Source organism: Plecotus auritus (genome assembly GCF_963455305.1).
Source record: "Plecotus auritus genome assembly, chromosome: 2".
NCBI lineage: Eukaryota > Metazoa > Chordata > Mammalia > Chiroptera > Vespertilionidae > Plecotus > Plecotus auritus.
The window spans coordinates 175,636,751-175,652,430 of NC_137771.1; the positions used below are offsets into that span (position 1 = coordinate 175,636,751).

The 15,680-nt window shown below is 34.8% G+C and overlaps 1 protein-coding gene across 5 annotated transcripts in view; it reads left to right on the top strand.

Annotated features, from left to right (window-relative positions):
- The window catches only part of ATP13A3 (ATPase 13A3), a 103,326-nt gene that overhangs the window by 14,773 nt on the left and 72,873 nt on the right, over nt 1-15,680 (top strand). For 3 of the 5 annotated variants that reach the window (XM_080652291.1, XM_080652293.1, XM_080652294.1), the window contains exon 3: nt 14,897-14,995. In XM_080652291.1, coding sequence (XP_080508417.1) covers nt 14,945-14,995 — 51 coding nt within the window. In that variant the 5' untranslated portion in view covers nt 14,897-14,944. Of the gene's footprint in view, nt 1-7,807; nt 7,869-14,896; nt 14,996-15,680 lie in introns of all 5 variants that reach the window. The other 2 variants (XM_080652292.1, XM_080652295.1) reach the window with 1 other exon arrangement.

Sequence of the window (15,680 nt, forward strand, 5' to 3'; positions counted from 1 at the left end):
GTTCCATGTATCCATGCCTCTGTTTCTATTTTGTTTGTCAGTTTATTTTGTTCATTAGATTCCACATATAAGTGAGATCATATGGTATTTGTCTTTCTCTGACTTTATTTCTCTTAGCATAATCTTTTTTTTAGCTCCATTTCTGGGCTTTCCCCAGAGGCCACCCTGTGTTCTAGACCGTTTAAGTAACTTGTATTCCTGACATTTTCTAGAATTTCTCACTCAGTACTTCTGCATATGATAATTCCTTTGCTTGGATTACATCCCTCTGTTATTTCCCCTCTTTTGGCTGCTTTTTTGCTTGATGTGCTTCACACCTTCACGTTCTCCAGTCTTTTCTGTCCTCTCTCCTCCTCCCATGATACCTACTTTATTGCAGCACTCATCCATTTTGTGTGATATACTAGTATGTTTGCTCACTTGCCTGACTTGTGTTTTAGAATTGGCTCCTTGAGGTTAGAAATTTAATCTGTGTAATCGCCAGCATTTAGCACAGTACTTGGCTTATGAAGACAGTGACATTCTAACAAATGACTTTCTATGAAATCACAAGTGGTGATTTTTGCTAGAATGCTAATTGATTATTTACAGACTTATTTTGTAATATTAGGATACTTGGTCAACATTTTGGTTTTCTCAATTAATTTCCCTTTTCCTAAATCAAGCAATAATCTGGAGTTAGATTTCAAGATACTACTTAGTGAGGATAAAGGCACTGTTTTAAGTTCATTGGTGAACATGTTGGTGAAACTTTGTCTATAGTAATGAAAAATTGACTATAACGTAACTTTTTAAAAAAATTAAACATAACTTTTCAATCCAAGAAGAACAGGTGATCTGTAAGATCGCTGTAGCACCAGTTCCATCTCTGTTTCTGCCTCTGACTGCTGCTACTGTGCAGGAGTGGATGAAGCTAAAAAGTGGAACACTTCAGGGAACTAAGTCAGGAAGACTTCCAGACTCTTACGGGTCATCCTGTAAGTGGAGCTATTTCCACTCCCCACATCTGCTCCATACTGTATTTTATTTTGTTACTTATGTTACAGAATAGTGAGAAGCTAGGAAAATTCCAGGGCAGGAGGAATAGGGAAACAGACAAGGAAATTAAATAAAGCCAAACAGTTTAGGCAGCTTGCAGCCAGTTTGCAGCAGAGCCTTATCTTGAGAACAAATGGCTAATACCTAAGGTAAATCTCTAAATGTTATAGGCACCAGAAACACTAGAAAAGGTGTTATCTGACAACCCCCTGAGTTGAAGAGAGAGGGCTGTCCCCCCTTCGGTTCTTATTAGTCTCCTGAGAAAGAATTCAAATGAGTGATCCAAGATGGTGGTGGTGTAGTAAAGCAAATTTATTAAAGAAATAAAGCAAATAAATGTATTGAAGAAGCAAGGCAAACAAATTTTATCAAAATACTAGGGGCCCGGTGCACGAAAATTCGTGCACTGGGGAGGGGGGGGTCCCTCAGCCCAGCCTGCCCACTCTCACAGTCCAGGAGCCCTCAGGTAATGTCCTACTGATGGTGTAGGCCTGCTCTTCACGGAGCCACTGTCTGGCCTCCCTTTGCGGGAGGCAGCTGGGCTGATCAGGGGGAGGCACTGCCTTCATCACCCCACTCACGGCTGCCTAAGCCCACGGCTGCCTGAGCCTCAGGCCTCGCAGCTGCTGTGGCTTTGTCCAGATGGACATCCGCCCTAATTATCATATTACCCTTTTATTAGTATAGATTTTTGGCTTAAGAAGTACAGATGGGCTTCCTAGCTAGTCTGAGGAGTGCTGCCTGGTAGAGGTTTGGCTTTTTATACTCTTTTGTCGTCTATAGGTTTAAAATTCCAAGATAGGTTGAATATCTAGGTACAGACTAGATCTCAAGGTCTCCCTTTTACTTTATTTATGGCTCTCCCAGAATTTATGAGAAGCATTTAACAACTTTATCTTGACAAGCCCTAAGACTCTGGCTTCTCTGTTTAAACAGTGAGATGAAAACTCCCTCTTCTTTCCCTCCTGGTTTAGTGGGTGAGATAAACTCTCCCTTCTCTCCTTCTCTCTCTCCTCCTGCTGCCTTGGCAGTTCCATGGTGATTTATGCCATGTATTCTCTGGTTAGGGAGAAGAGGCATAGGTAGGTTAATAGTGCCATCTTTGGGCCCTGGTGATGTTACAAAGAGAGAAGCCTGGAGAAAATTAATAGTTAAGAAGTGGGCAGAGGAAGTGGAGGCTTGGGGAATATTAAAAATTAAGAAGCGGGCAGAGGAAGTAGAAGCTTCCTACCTGACTACCTGCTGCACAACCCAGGCTAGCTTAATGTAGCGTGTAATTCAGCTTTATTGTGAGAGTATAAAGGTCATTCATGGGTTATCCTGGGAGCCTAGTCACTACTTTCTTATGAAGTAGCTAAAAGCAGGATGCAGCTTAGATGAAACTGTTTTTGCTATTGGCGGGTGACCATCCTGATGCAGTGGTCACTGCATGCACATGCTCAAAGTTGGTCTCAACTGTTCATAGTATTGTCTATTTCAGTTGAATAAAGTGCATTCTTACTCAGATATGTAAAAAAAATAGAGCAGCAAAGTGGAGAAGGGCCAGGATGAGAGGAGGGGTGGGGGTAGGGTAAAGGAAAGAGGAGAGAAGGAAAAAAAGAGAACAGAAGAAAACTTTCAGGAGCATTATACTTCTAAGTCTTTAGTATGTTTAGGAGTTACACATAGATCCCAGAGATGTTCAGTTTTTTTCTTAATAGCAAACCCCAAAATAGTTTTTTTTCATTACTCAGCATGGTTTACTTCAGGATTATTATGTTTGCAAGAAAGAAAAATCAATTTTATTCATGATTTATATTACAGTATGCTTCACATTGCATTTTTTCAGACCTTATGAAGACCCAAACACAAAAAAGCACAAAATCACTAGCAAACTATTCTGCACAAAAAGTACAATCCTATAAATTTACAATTATAAATGATAGGCACTAAGATGTTCCCTAGCCAGTTTGGCTCTTGGATAGAGCGTCAGCCCATGGACTGCAGGATACCACCAGGTTCAATTCTGGTCAAGGACATGCACCTTGGTTGCAGGCTCAATTCCTGACCAGTCAGGGCACAGGGCGCATGCGGAAGGCAACCAATTAAATGTGTCTCTCTCACATCGATGTTTCTCTGTCTTTCCCCCTCCTTTCCACTATCTAAAAATCAATGGGAAAATGTCCTTGAGTGAAGATTAACAATAATGACAAAAATAAAATGCAATTATGTTAATTAGCCTTTTTCAACTTTACTCCTTTTTCCCAGTTTGAAACCCACTCATGTTGACTCAGCATAGGAAGAAAGTACAAAGAAAGGCCTTAGCATCTGCCTTTAACAAATGTTTTAAAAATATAGTACTTTAAATTGCTGTTGAAGAGGATAATGGTCTTATGGTACAACCATTATAGAAATCTGAACTTTCTCATTTTCTGTGGTCATTCTGTAATAAGGATTTTTTAACAAATCAATATATTTGGGTAATGTGCCAACCATAATAATAATAACTGACATTTATACAAGGACGTTTAGTTTACAAAATATTTCTACAGGCATTATCTACTTATTATTTCCAATCAGTATTGCCTTTTCAAAACAGGGGAAAAAATGTTCACTTAATCAAAATTAGCATTTTTCATATTTGCTAGAAAGTCAAGCATGGAGGGACTTTATATCAGAAAGTTTTACCAACAAATTAAGGAATGAAATGTAGATAGCAGCATCTTTCAAGGGTCTGTTTTCCAAAAATACATTTGAAAGCCAAGTGAAAAGTATGAATCTTAGAATAATGAATGTTTAAATTTCAAATACTGTCTTTTAAATTGCTAATAGAAATGTATAGTTACTAGGGATTTGGATTAATAGCATTATAGTTTAGAAGTGTCACTAATTTGCATTAGAATGGGATAAACATTGCCTTATATATTAACAACAACAACAACAAAACAACACCTCATTTTACACCTGAATTTAAAAGTGTAATTTTTAGTTAGGGGAGTTATGCTCACTTATGAATTTGGTTTGTTTATTCAAGCTATTATTAGAACTCTTGATTTGAGAGTTCCTATTCTATTAGATGCCCATGCCACACAAATTCTTTTGTGCTTGTTTGAAAATACCCTTGTTTGTTTCAACTAGGTTATTTTACTCTTGCCCCCAAAGGAAAAAAAAAAGCACAAAACTTTTACTTATAAGTCTAATAATGCAGAGGAATTTGAAGAAATGGTTAATGGTAGCATGTATGTATAGGTACAAGTGACATGAATTTCTAATTAGGTTTGTTGGATCAAAGTTTATGGGGATCTTAAATTTTAATTAATATCACTTGGTTTTACAAAAAGGTGCACTCCTGACAGCAACATTTAAGGGTGCTTTTTTTTGCCAGCTAAGGGGAGGTAATGTTTTACCATGTAATTTTAAACTTCATCTTGTTTTCTTATAGGTTTATGAGCTTTTTAATTGTTACTGTTCTTCCTTGCTCCACAATATTGCAAGATCCCTAAATTCTAGTGTCAGACAATTGTGAATTTGGGAGTAATCTATAGTATAAAGGGAATAATAATGTACCTGTTTTCCTTCCCCTCCCCATTGTCATTTGTTTTGTGTTCATTGCAGACACATGAAACAGGCTCTATTATATAGAAAATTCATACTTTTCCGTATTAGTACCTCCAGTGGTACTAAAAAAACCTTCTATAACTTATCCTTAACAACACTTGATCAGCAGTTGCTCTGTGAAGACTGGAGAAAACTGTCTGCCTCTCTCCTTACCAGTGTTGGAATGTCACCTACTGGTGGGAGAGTGTAACAGCAGGTTATATACAAAGCAATACTTGCCTAGGTAAAAACTTTCATGGTTGGATTGCATCATATGAATTATTACAACTGCCTCTTTTTAATGAAGAAGTTGGAAACCAAGACATTTGAAGGAACTTGCAAATTGTCATTTAAAGACAAGTTAAAGCTGATTCTAGAGTTCTCTACTTTTTACGTTTGTTTTTGTTTTGTATTATGTATTTTGGGGTAAAGTTGTATATCTCCTGTTCCTAATATGGTAATGAATATGGCATATATGTTCACTTAATGCTTATAGATTAATTAATTTGATAAAATAATTTTGGATTTGCTGCTACTGTACTTATGCTGTGTCACTGGCTAGTACTTCTCAGTGGAGCCAAAATGTATTAGGAATATAAAAAGAAATATAAACAGCTAGCTGTAGCTTACTAGAAATATACTTGTTAAAGGAATCTTCAAAATGACTACTTGCCCAGAGTGGTCACTGTGTAAGTTATATAAATGTCTAATCACTATATTGTACACCTGAAACTAATGTAATATTGTATATCAACTATAATTGAAAAATAAAAAAAATATTTAAACACACTTGCCTGGGCTAAAGTAACTTAATTAAGAGTGAGATCCAGAGAATCTGGAGAATAGTCTGGTAGAGCACCATGAAGTGCTTTGGAGATTCTACAAGTCCAGACCCAAGGTTGACCATGCATTGTAGAATTAGAAGTTAATTATTTAAAAATATTATTACATCCCTGCTAGGCATGGCTCATTGGTTGACCTGTGAACCAGGAGGTCATGGTTTGATTCCCGGTCAGGGTACATGCCCAGGTTGTGGGCTTGATCCCCAGTGGGGGGCGTGCAGGAGGCAGCTGATATATGATTCTCTCTCATCATTGATGTTTCTCTTTCTCCCTCTCCCTCTTCCTTCCTCTCTGAAATCAATAAAAAATCATTACATGTACATGGTTAAAGTACTCAAAAAGCACTAAAGCTTCTCCCTCACTTCTATCCAAATACATTGTTCCCACTGGTAGCCAAGTTTATAACTCTTAATGTTCTTAGTATTGATTTCTGTGACAGATGATTGCATTATCTTTCCTAATTAGAACTTATTTTGTTATAACTATCACATTGTTTTGTAACATACAAAAAAGTGTAAGTATACAAAGACTACACCTTACAAATGTAAATACAGTCTTGCTTTGGTGTATGTTGGATACAATGGTCTTCCTTAAGTCTAAACACAGAAACAAAAGCATGTATTATAAGAGAAAGTCCAAGATGGGAAGTGATAAAATGGGTATTGAGTGGAGCTTTGTTAAAATTTAGCTGGTATCCCTGTAAAATTTCCATGTATTCATTAAATTATATTATGTCATTCTTATTGTTAGGAGCTGACTTGAAGTAGTAAGTCTTCTTTTTTTTGTTTTTTTTTGTTTTTTTTTTTTTAAATATATTTTATTGATTTTTTACAGAGAGGAAGGAAGAGGGATAGATAGTCAGAAACATCGATGAGAGAGAAACATTGATCAGTTGCCTCTTGCACACCTCCTACTGGGGATGTGCCCCCAACCAAGTTACATGCCCTTGACCGGAATCGAACCTGGGACCTTTCAGTCCGCAGGCTGACGCTCTATCCACTGAGCCAAACCGGTTTTGGCTGAAGTAGTAAGTCTTGTCCTCATAAAGAGTTATCATAATTTAGTAACTGTAATAGGGAGATTGGGTCTCCCCCCCCCCACTTTTATACATACATTTGTATAGATACTAAAATTGGAGTGGTTTAATGAGCAGAGTAGGGATTGTATATGTATTAGGGTACTTTTATTCCAATTGTGAAGGCAGAACCTCTTTTTTTGACAATGAAATATTGAGAATGCTAGCTGTGCTGTTTATTCAGGATCTTTAAAAATGTATTTTGCTGAGTGGTCTGTAAAAGATGGATTTATCAAATTTTTATTTAACATGGGTAGGTATGTTTAATGCTCAGGGGAAAAAATGTAGAACTACAAAACAAAGTGGGAGGATTCATTCTCTTTCAACAATACATAGTGGCCCAAAAGTCTTAGTTCAGTTTCAATTTTTAAAACTCTGAAGGTATATGTTAAAAACTCTAAAAAAATGTCATTTGAGAATTTCTTTTATACTAACTTATTTAGCTTTGTGATTTTTGAATGAATACATTTTTATTTTACTTCAGTCTTGCTGAAGTTGGCAAATATTAACTGAAGTAAATTAAATTAAAAATACATTATTCAAAACTGCTTTGCTTGAAGTTTTACCTGAGTTATAGATTGTTCTCGTCACCTTGTGAAATTATTTATTTTGGAATTCTTGGAAAATACATTGAATATCCCTAAAGAAAACCCTCCACATACATATTATTATAATGCTCTTGGTACAGTTAATAAGGAATTCAGGTTTTGAAGTAAAGATGACTTAGAGGTTTGGGGATTTCTATGCCTATTGAGACCAACTCATCTTGTTTTAGGAAATGAAATATGACTAACTCTTATCTTAGGTTAAAGATGTACTTAAATGGTTAAACTATTTAAATGGTTCCTAGTAACTATATAATGGGAATAATAAGTAAACTTGAAAAATTAGTATTAGATTTAGTGATATTTATTTCTGATAGCTTCACTTTTTTTCGGTGCTGCTGTTTTCACCCACAAAAAAATCAAGTTCATTGTAAATGCAAGGAAGGGTTTGGTTAAAGCACAATAGCCTATAAGCTCTTTGCTATTAGATAACATCAAGGCTCAGGCATGCACTGTGGAGTTGGGACTTCAAGTAATAGGAGCTCTACCAGTGGTAGTCAGATGGCAGAGGGTATATCTTCTGAAAACCCATTTAAACTTAATGAATTAAAAAATCCTAAATTTTAATGTCTTATTTTAGAAGTAGTTAAAAAAGAGCCAAAACAAATATTTGACAGAAAATTCTCATTTGAACAGATTTTTATGCTTAGTTTTATTTTATTTTTATTAAGAGCCAGCTTTTGAAAGCTCTGCTAACATCAGCAATTGGAAGGAATGATTATAGTGCAATTGGTAAGAAAAATTTCTTTGTTTCCTATGATCTAGAAAGTAACTTGATTAAAAATGCATTCCAGCAAACCACCAAAGTTATATTTCTGTAAGTTAAATGGATTTTAGAAGTTTGATATTAATACTTCAGATGTCCTAATTAGATATATGGTAGGATAGTATTTAAAATGTATTTTCATCTTGATAAATCAGTATGTTTTAAAATGTGTTTATATAGATTTTTGTTTTTATAGAGTCATAGAAATGTTAAGGAATCTCTAGGTACGTTTTTAAAATTTAAATATACATTTATAATATGTATATGTTTTAAATGTAAACTTGGAATTGTCTCATTAGATTTTACTAAAAGTTTATGTAAAAGGTGAGTTCTTAGTAATTTCCTATGAGGTATAATATGTTTAAAGAGAATAATAATTGGTGGTTTTTAGAGAATTATTTTTAATATTTCAATTTTGGTAAAATTGGGTAAGAGTTAAAGAATTTTACCTTTAAAAGGAAGCTAAGTTTCAGAGAAATAACACTTATAAAAAGAGTAAGGAGATAATTTGGTCAAGAATTGTGTTTTTAAAAGTATGAAAATAGATTGTTATAGGCAGTGCACATTTAAAATAATTGGAATATTTTTTTTGTTTTGGTCAGACTGTAGAAGATGAAAATACAGTTATGTTAGATAAAGGTGAACTCTTGTCAGATATTTGAGGAAAAGGTTACAAATAGTTATAAGTACATGGACTAAATGAAAACACTGAATTTTAATGGCAAGTTTTTTTCTAAAATCATAAAAAGCATGAGTATTTATTTTCTAATAGATTCTACAGTGAAAAATTGAGGTTTACAAAAGTTGGGAAGCACATCTATATTTCTAGGCATTGGATAAAAAAAAACAAGACCAAAGACTAGTTAGATTCAAAACCCAGCAGTGTGAGTTTATAGATAATGCCTGGTACATAATAGGTTGAGCAGTTATTTTAGATTTATAGAGGCAGAGTTCTCAAGATTTATGGCCTTTGGTGCTAGGAATGAAAATTTTCTTCTATTTAAAAGTGTCAGAAGGTTGCTTTTATTGATTAAAAAACTTTATATTATGGATAATTTCTACATACTGTAAAGTAGGTTAGTATAATGAATTCTCATGTACCTATTACTCAGCTTTTAACTTGGCTTTAACAGTATTCATGGCCATCCCCTGACCAATAAAGATAAGTTAAAAACATTTTTTTTATTTGGAAGTAAATTCAAACCTGCAGAAAAGTTGATGTATAAGTGTAAAGCTGTTCATTACATTCCTTAATTATCCTTCTGATATGTGTAGAATCTGTAGTAATGTTTCCTGTCTTATTCCTGATATTAATTTGTGTCTCTCCCGAACACCCTTCTCTTTTGAGTCTAACTAGAAATTAGAAATGATCAATTTTATTGATCTCTAAGAACCAGCTTTTTATTTCATTGATTTTTTTCTCCATTTTTCTGTTTCTTACTGCATTGATTTCTACTCTGAATTTTATTATTTCCCTTTAGTGCTTACTCTAGGTATACTTTGCTGTTTTCTACTTTCTTAAGGTAGAAGCTGATGTCATGATTTCAGACCTTTCTTTTCAGATACTGGGAAGTAGTGCTATAAATTTTCTAACTACTATATTAGTGGCATTCCACAAACTTTAATATGCTAATCTTCATTTTTGTTCAGCTTGGAATACTGTAGTTTCCCCCATTGATTTTTTTGACTCATAGATTTTCAGAAGTGTATTATTTTGTTTCCAAATATTAAGGCTTTTCTACTTATGCTTCTGTTACTATTTTCTAATTTAATGACATTTTATTTACAACATACTTTATATAACTTGAATCTTTTTATGTCCCTGAATGTGGTCTTTCTTGGTAAATGTTCTGTGTACAAGTTTAAAAATATATTTTGCTGTGGTTGAGTAGAATGTTCTGTAAATACCAATTAGGACCACTTGATAGATACTATTGTTTATATCTTCTATGTCCAAACTAGTATTTTTAATTTACTTGTTCTATCTCTTATTGAGAGAGTAGTATTGAAATGAAATCTCCAGTAGTAATTATGAATTTCTCTATTTCCTTCCAGTTTTATTAGTTTCTGATTTGTGTATTTTGAAGGCCTGTTAAATGTATACATGTTTAGGATTATTGTAATATGCTTATGAATTGACTCCTTTGTCATGAAATTGCTTTATCCTTTGTAATGTTCTTGACTTTGAAATCTGCTATGTCTGATATTAATACATTCACTCCAGCTTTATTTTGAATAGCTCTTACATGGTATACTTCCTTTTACTTTAACCTACTTATTGTGCCTTTATATTTAAAATGCATGTAGTTGCCTATAGTCTTGCTTTTAAAAAATAAAACCACAATCTTTGCCTTTTAATTGATGTTTAGACCATTTATATTTAATGTGATTATTAATACGGTTAGGCTTCAATCAGTCATCTTTCTATTTCTTGTTAACTTATCTCACCTTTTGTTTCTGTTTTCTTTTTTCCTGTTAAATCACATGAGTATTTTTTATGGTTCAGTTTAAATCCTTTGTTGATTTTTTAACTATCACTCTTTTATTTTAGTGGTTACTGTAGAGTTTACTTTATACTTCTCTAACTTATTACAGTTTACCTTTAAGTGATATTACACTACTTCATGTATAGTATAAGAACCTTACTAAAGTATACTTCTATTTCTTCTTGTTCTTTGTGCTGTTGTTAATGTATATTTATCCACATAGTTACTATTTCTGGTGTTCTTCATTCCTTTGTGGAGACCCATATTTCCATCAGTTTTTTTTTTTTTTTTCTGTCTTAAGGACTTTTTAAAAACTTTTTTTTTATAGTTTAGTGAATTTTTTTTTCAGCTTTATCTCACCTTTGATTTTGGAAGATATTCTCGTTGGGTATAGAATTCTCTGAATAGTTTTTTTCTCAATGTTTCAAAGATGTGCTTTGCTGTCTTATCTATTTTTAACAAGAAATCTGATGCCATTCTTTTTTTTTTAACTTAAAAATGTTTTTATTGATTTTTGAGAGAGGAAGGGAGAGGAGAGAGAGATAGAAACATCGATGAGGCGAGAGAATCATCGATTGGCTGCCTCCTGCACACCCCCGCGGAGGATCGAGCCTGCAACCCAGGAATGTACCCTGACCGGGAATCGAACTGTGACCTCCTGATTCATGAGTCCATGCGCAACCATGGAGCCACACCAGCCAGGCTCTGATGTCATTCTTATCCTTGTATGTAACATATCTTTTTTGCTGGCTCCTTTCACAATATTTTTTATCATTTCTTTTAAATAGTTTGATGATGACATGCCTTGGTATAACTTCTTAATGTTTCTTTATGGGCTTATAATTTTTTCATCTAATTTGGAAAATTTTTGGCTATGATATCATTACATATTTTTTTGGTCTCTCTCATGATGCATATATATTAGGTCACTTAATGTTGTCTCACAGCTTACTGGTGGTGGTGGTGGTAGCTGTGGTGGTGGTGGTGTGTGTGTTTCTAATTTTTTTCTCCATTTTTCATTTTGAATATTCTATTATTGTGTCTTCAAGCTCATTGATTTTTCTTCTGCACTGTCAAATCTGCTGTTAATTTCATCTTCATATTTTTTTATCTGAGATGTACTTTCTATATTATGTTCAATTTGATTTTTTTTCTTCATATATCTCTGCTTAATATGTTCAGTCTTTCCTCTTGGTTTTTAAACATTTAGAATACAGTTACAGCAGTTGTTTTAATGTCCTTGTCAACCGTTTCTATTCTATTATCAGTTCTGGGTCCTTTTCTATTGATTTTTTTCTCATTATGGGTTGTATTTATTTTCTTCTTTCATGCCTGTTAAGTTTAATTTGGATGTCAGACATTGTGACTTATTGGGACTAGATATTTTGTATTTCTAAAAATCTCCTTGAACTTTATTATGTGAAGCAGTTAAGTTACTTAGAAACAATTTTATTCTTTCAAGTCTTAAAAGCTTTGTTAGGACCACCAGAGTAGCTTTTAGTTTGGGGCTAATTGGATACTATTACTGAAGCAAAACCCTTCTGAATACTCTCCCTGATTCTTTGTGACTAATGAGGTTTTTCATTATAGTTGGTGGGAATAGGCACTCTTCCCAGCTCTGTATGAGCCCTGATGGTTTTCTTCCCCTTAATGCTTTTGGGTGGTTCTTTCCCTAGCTTCTGGTATTTTTGCCTCACACATAAGTGCTGATCAGTACTTGGTGGAAGACTTGAGAGCGATAGGATTCATCTTGCAGATTTTCAGTGTCCTTTCTCTGTGCAGATCTGCCCTGCAAACCTGGTCACTTGGTGCCTCCCCAGACACCCAGCTTCATCTCCCCAAATCAGAGAGACTGCTCTACTCCACCTGGGTTCCCTGCCTTCCCTTCTTTGCAGACTGTAGACCAAGCATGTCAAACTCCCGGCCCGCTGGCACGAGTTTGACGTGTCTGCTGTAGACTCTTCAGTTTGTAAACTGGGATAATTGTAAAGCTCATCTAGTTTCCTTTCTATCTCTCTATCAGTTTTTTTCACTGCCTGGTGTCCATTTTCTTGAAAACTTGTTTTATATATTTTGTCCATTTTGTTGTTGTTTTAGATGGGAAGGCAAATCTGGCCTCTGTTTTTCCATCTTGGTTGGAAGCAGAAGTCTCAACATAGTTTCTCCCCTCAAGAAACATATTTTATTATTATTATTGTGGGGGGTTTTTTGGTTAGGAAACATATTTTAGGTGGTGGTGGTGGAAAATGGGGATCAGAATTATATGTAATTAATTATAAAAAATGAGTTTGATGAATCCTGAATGATGATCCTGAGATTCAGTCCAGAACTTATGGAAGAACCATGGACTATAGTTAAGAACCTGAGACTGATATTTTTTTGTGGGAACAGCATCAGGGCAGATGCCTTTGTCTTAACCTTTGAAAGTGGGCTTGTGCACATTTAAATCTTGCAGGATTGGTCTATCTCTTACATGTTGAGGTAACAGCTGCTGATCTTTTATATAGGGAACAGGTTGGGATAGTAGTTCATTCTCTCCATAGTCCATAGCAGCAGGTTATGGTCCCTGAGGACAACTGCTTCCTTATATCATATTGATTTGATGGATCATTCTTAACATGGTAGTAACATGCTTCATGGCTGTAACACTGCCCTAGACTAAAAATAATTTGTTACTAAATTTCCCAAAGGTTTTTTTTTTTTTTTTTTTAAATAATATGGCTTCTTTTGGAGAAGTTGGACCAGATATTTCTGAAGTTTCTTTTCCAAGATTGCACTAAGTCATCTATCTATCTATCTATCTATCTATCTATCTATCTATCTATCTATCATCTTAAAATTCTGCGTTTTATTTCTATAGAAAGTCCTGGCTCTACTTAGCCCTGACCCCATCTCCAGGGCTACCAGTAGGTAGACAAGTGCTGGGTGCTGGTCTAGGAGGCATCAATATTTTCATTGGTCATTTTGTTGAGATTTCAGTAGTCTTATATATGGGATTAGTTTAAAATGCTACAGTTGGTTTTACTTGGCTGCTTTACTTGATTATTTAAGTACCAGTTAAACACCGATACATGTTTCACAAGAAATGTGATAATATGAAGTTATATAGTCTACTAGGATAAATAATTTTCTAACATTTGTAAACATTAAACAGCTAATGCTATCTTAGCACAAGTGTTAATTCACTCAACAAGTAATTTTTGAGTGTCTACCATGTATCAGGCCTGTACTACACACTGGCTAGATGAGTTAGAAACATGGCATTAGGAATGAGAGAGGTTTTATTACTTACCACTCTACTGCAGAGATCAGCCTAGTCTAAAGCAGTGGCTCTCCAAGTCTTTGGGCTCAGACTGGTAACCTTTAATGTTTATTGTGAACTCTAAAAAGCTTTTGTTTATGTGCATTATATCTGTTGATACCATGTTAGTTAAAATTGATATAGATTTGAGAATATTAGTTTAATAAGATGTGACAATAATACATTTATTACATATTAAGTAACATTTTTTCTGAAAAATACTTATTTGCCATAACCAAAAAATTTCATGAGAAAATAGGCATTGTTCTACAATTTGCAAATCTCTTTAATGTGTGGCCGAATGTCTGTTTATAATTAATCTCATTTTTTTTTTTTAATACAGGGGAAAAAAACTTTGTTGATGAGCTCAATGAATTTTCTCCTAGACCCGTGGTCGGCAAACTGCGGCTCGCGAGCCACATGTGGCTCTTTGGCCCATTGAGTGTGGCTCTTCCACAAAATACCACGGCCTGGGCGAGTCTATTTTGAAGAAGTGGTGTTAGAAGAAGTTTAAGTTTAAAAAATTTGGCTCTCAAAAGAAATTTCAGTTGTACTGTTTATATTTGGCTCTGTTGACTAATGAGTTTGCCGACCACTGTCCTAGACAAGCATCATGAGTAGTCAGAAACAGTCATAAGATTGCTTAGCGGACTTGGGAATGAGAATGGGGGAATCAGTTGAGTGACCTCCAATAGTGGTACACATGCCGTAGGGATTGACTAATGGCCAGGGAATGTCATTCATGTAATAGCTTGCTTAGTAAACATTTGTTGGATGATACTTTAAACCCTAAGAGGTTTTGGGGTGGTTTCACTGCTGGTGCTTTACCTCTTCACTATACTTCAAGCAATAAATTGAGTTGTGTGAAGCACTTTTATGGCACAACTAGGTTACGTCTCTGAGTCTGGGGAATGAAAGGGAAGATTCTGTAGTATTTTCTCCCAGAATTTAAATTGTTTTGTAGCAAGACTGTTGCTAGTACAAATTTATGAATGGAATATGCCACGTTTTGTGATTGCAAGTAATGCAGGTGCAAGAACTGGCACACCATTGAAAATGTCATTAGAACCAGCTAGCACTTAGTGATTATTTAAGTACCAGTTAAACATTGATACATGTGTCACAACAAGAAATGTAATAATTTGAAGTTATATAGTATACTAGGAGAAATAATAATTTCCTAACATTTGTTCCCCTCATCTCTCAGTTGTCTTCAACTGTTCTGAAGTACAAGACCTTTTAAATCACTGTAGATATGGACAAAGAAGAAAGGAAGACTATCAACCAGGGTCAAGAAGATGAAATGGTAACCAGTATTACTTACTTATAAAGTATGAAGAATTTATCTCTGCAATTTATTATTCTAGGGAAGTAGAAAAGTAAATTAAAAAACAAAAACAAAACACAGCTAAGTCAATGTGTTTTCCTCATCCTGTGTTTTTTAATTGGGATTATGTAACATTTCTATTTGTTTTAGAATAATTCCTGTTTCACTTCTGAACTGTTAACACCTAAAGGAAAGAAATATGTTTTTTCATTTGGTAATTTGAGAAGTTATGTTAGCCAATGCTTAAAATATAATTCCAAATCCAAGATTTCTAATTTTGATTTATAAAATGTTTAAAATCAGCTTAATTTAAAAAGCACACTTTTCAACTCTTTTCTGTGCGTGGCGGATGGAAGAAGATAGTTGTCACATAAAATACAAGGTGGGGAAAAAGTAGGTTTACAATTGTTTATAATTGAAAATAATACATCCTATATAATAAAGAGGTAATATGAAAATTGACCGTCATGCCCTCACACAAGATGGCCGCCCCATGTGGTTTCCAGATGGTTGCCCCCATGTGGTCACAAAATGGCCGCCACAAGATGGCTGGCAGGGTCAGGGCAGTTGTGGGCAATCAGGCCAGCAGGGGAGGGCAGTTGGGGGTGACCAGGCCAGCAGGGGAGGGCAGTTGGGGGCGACTGGGCCTGTAGGGGAGGGCAGT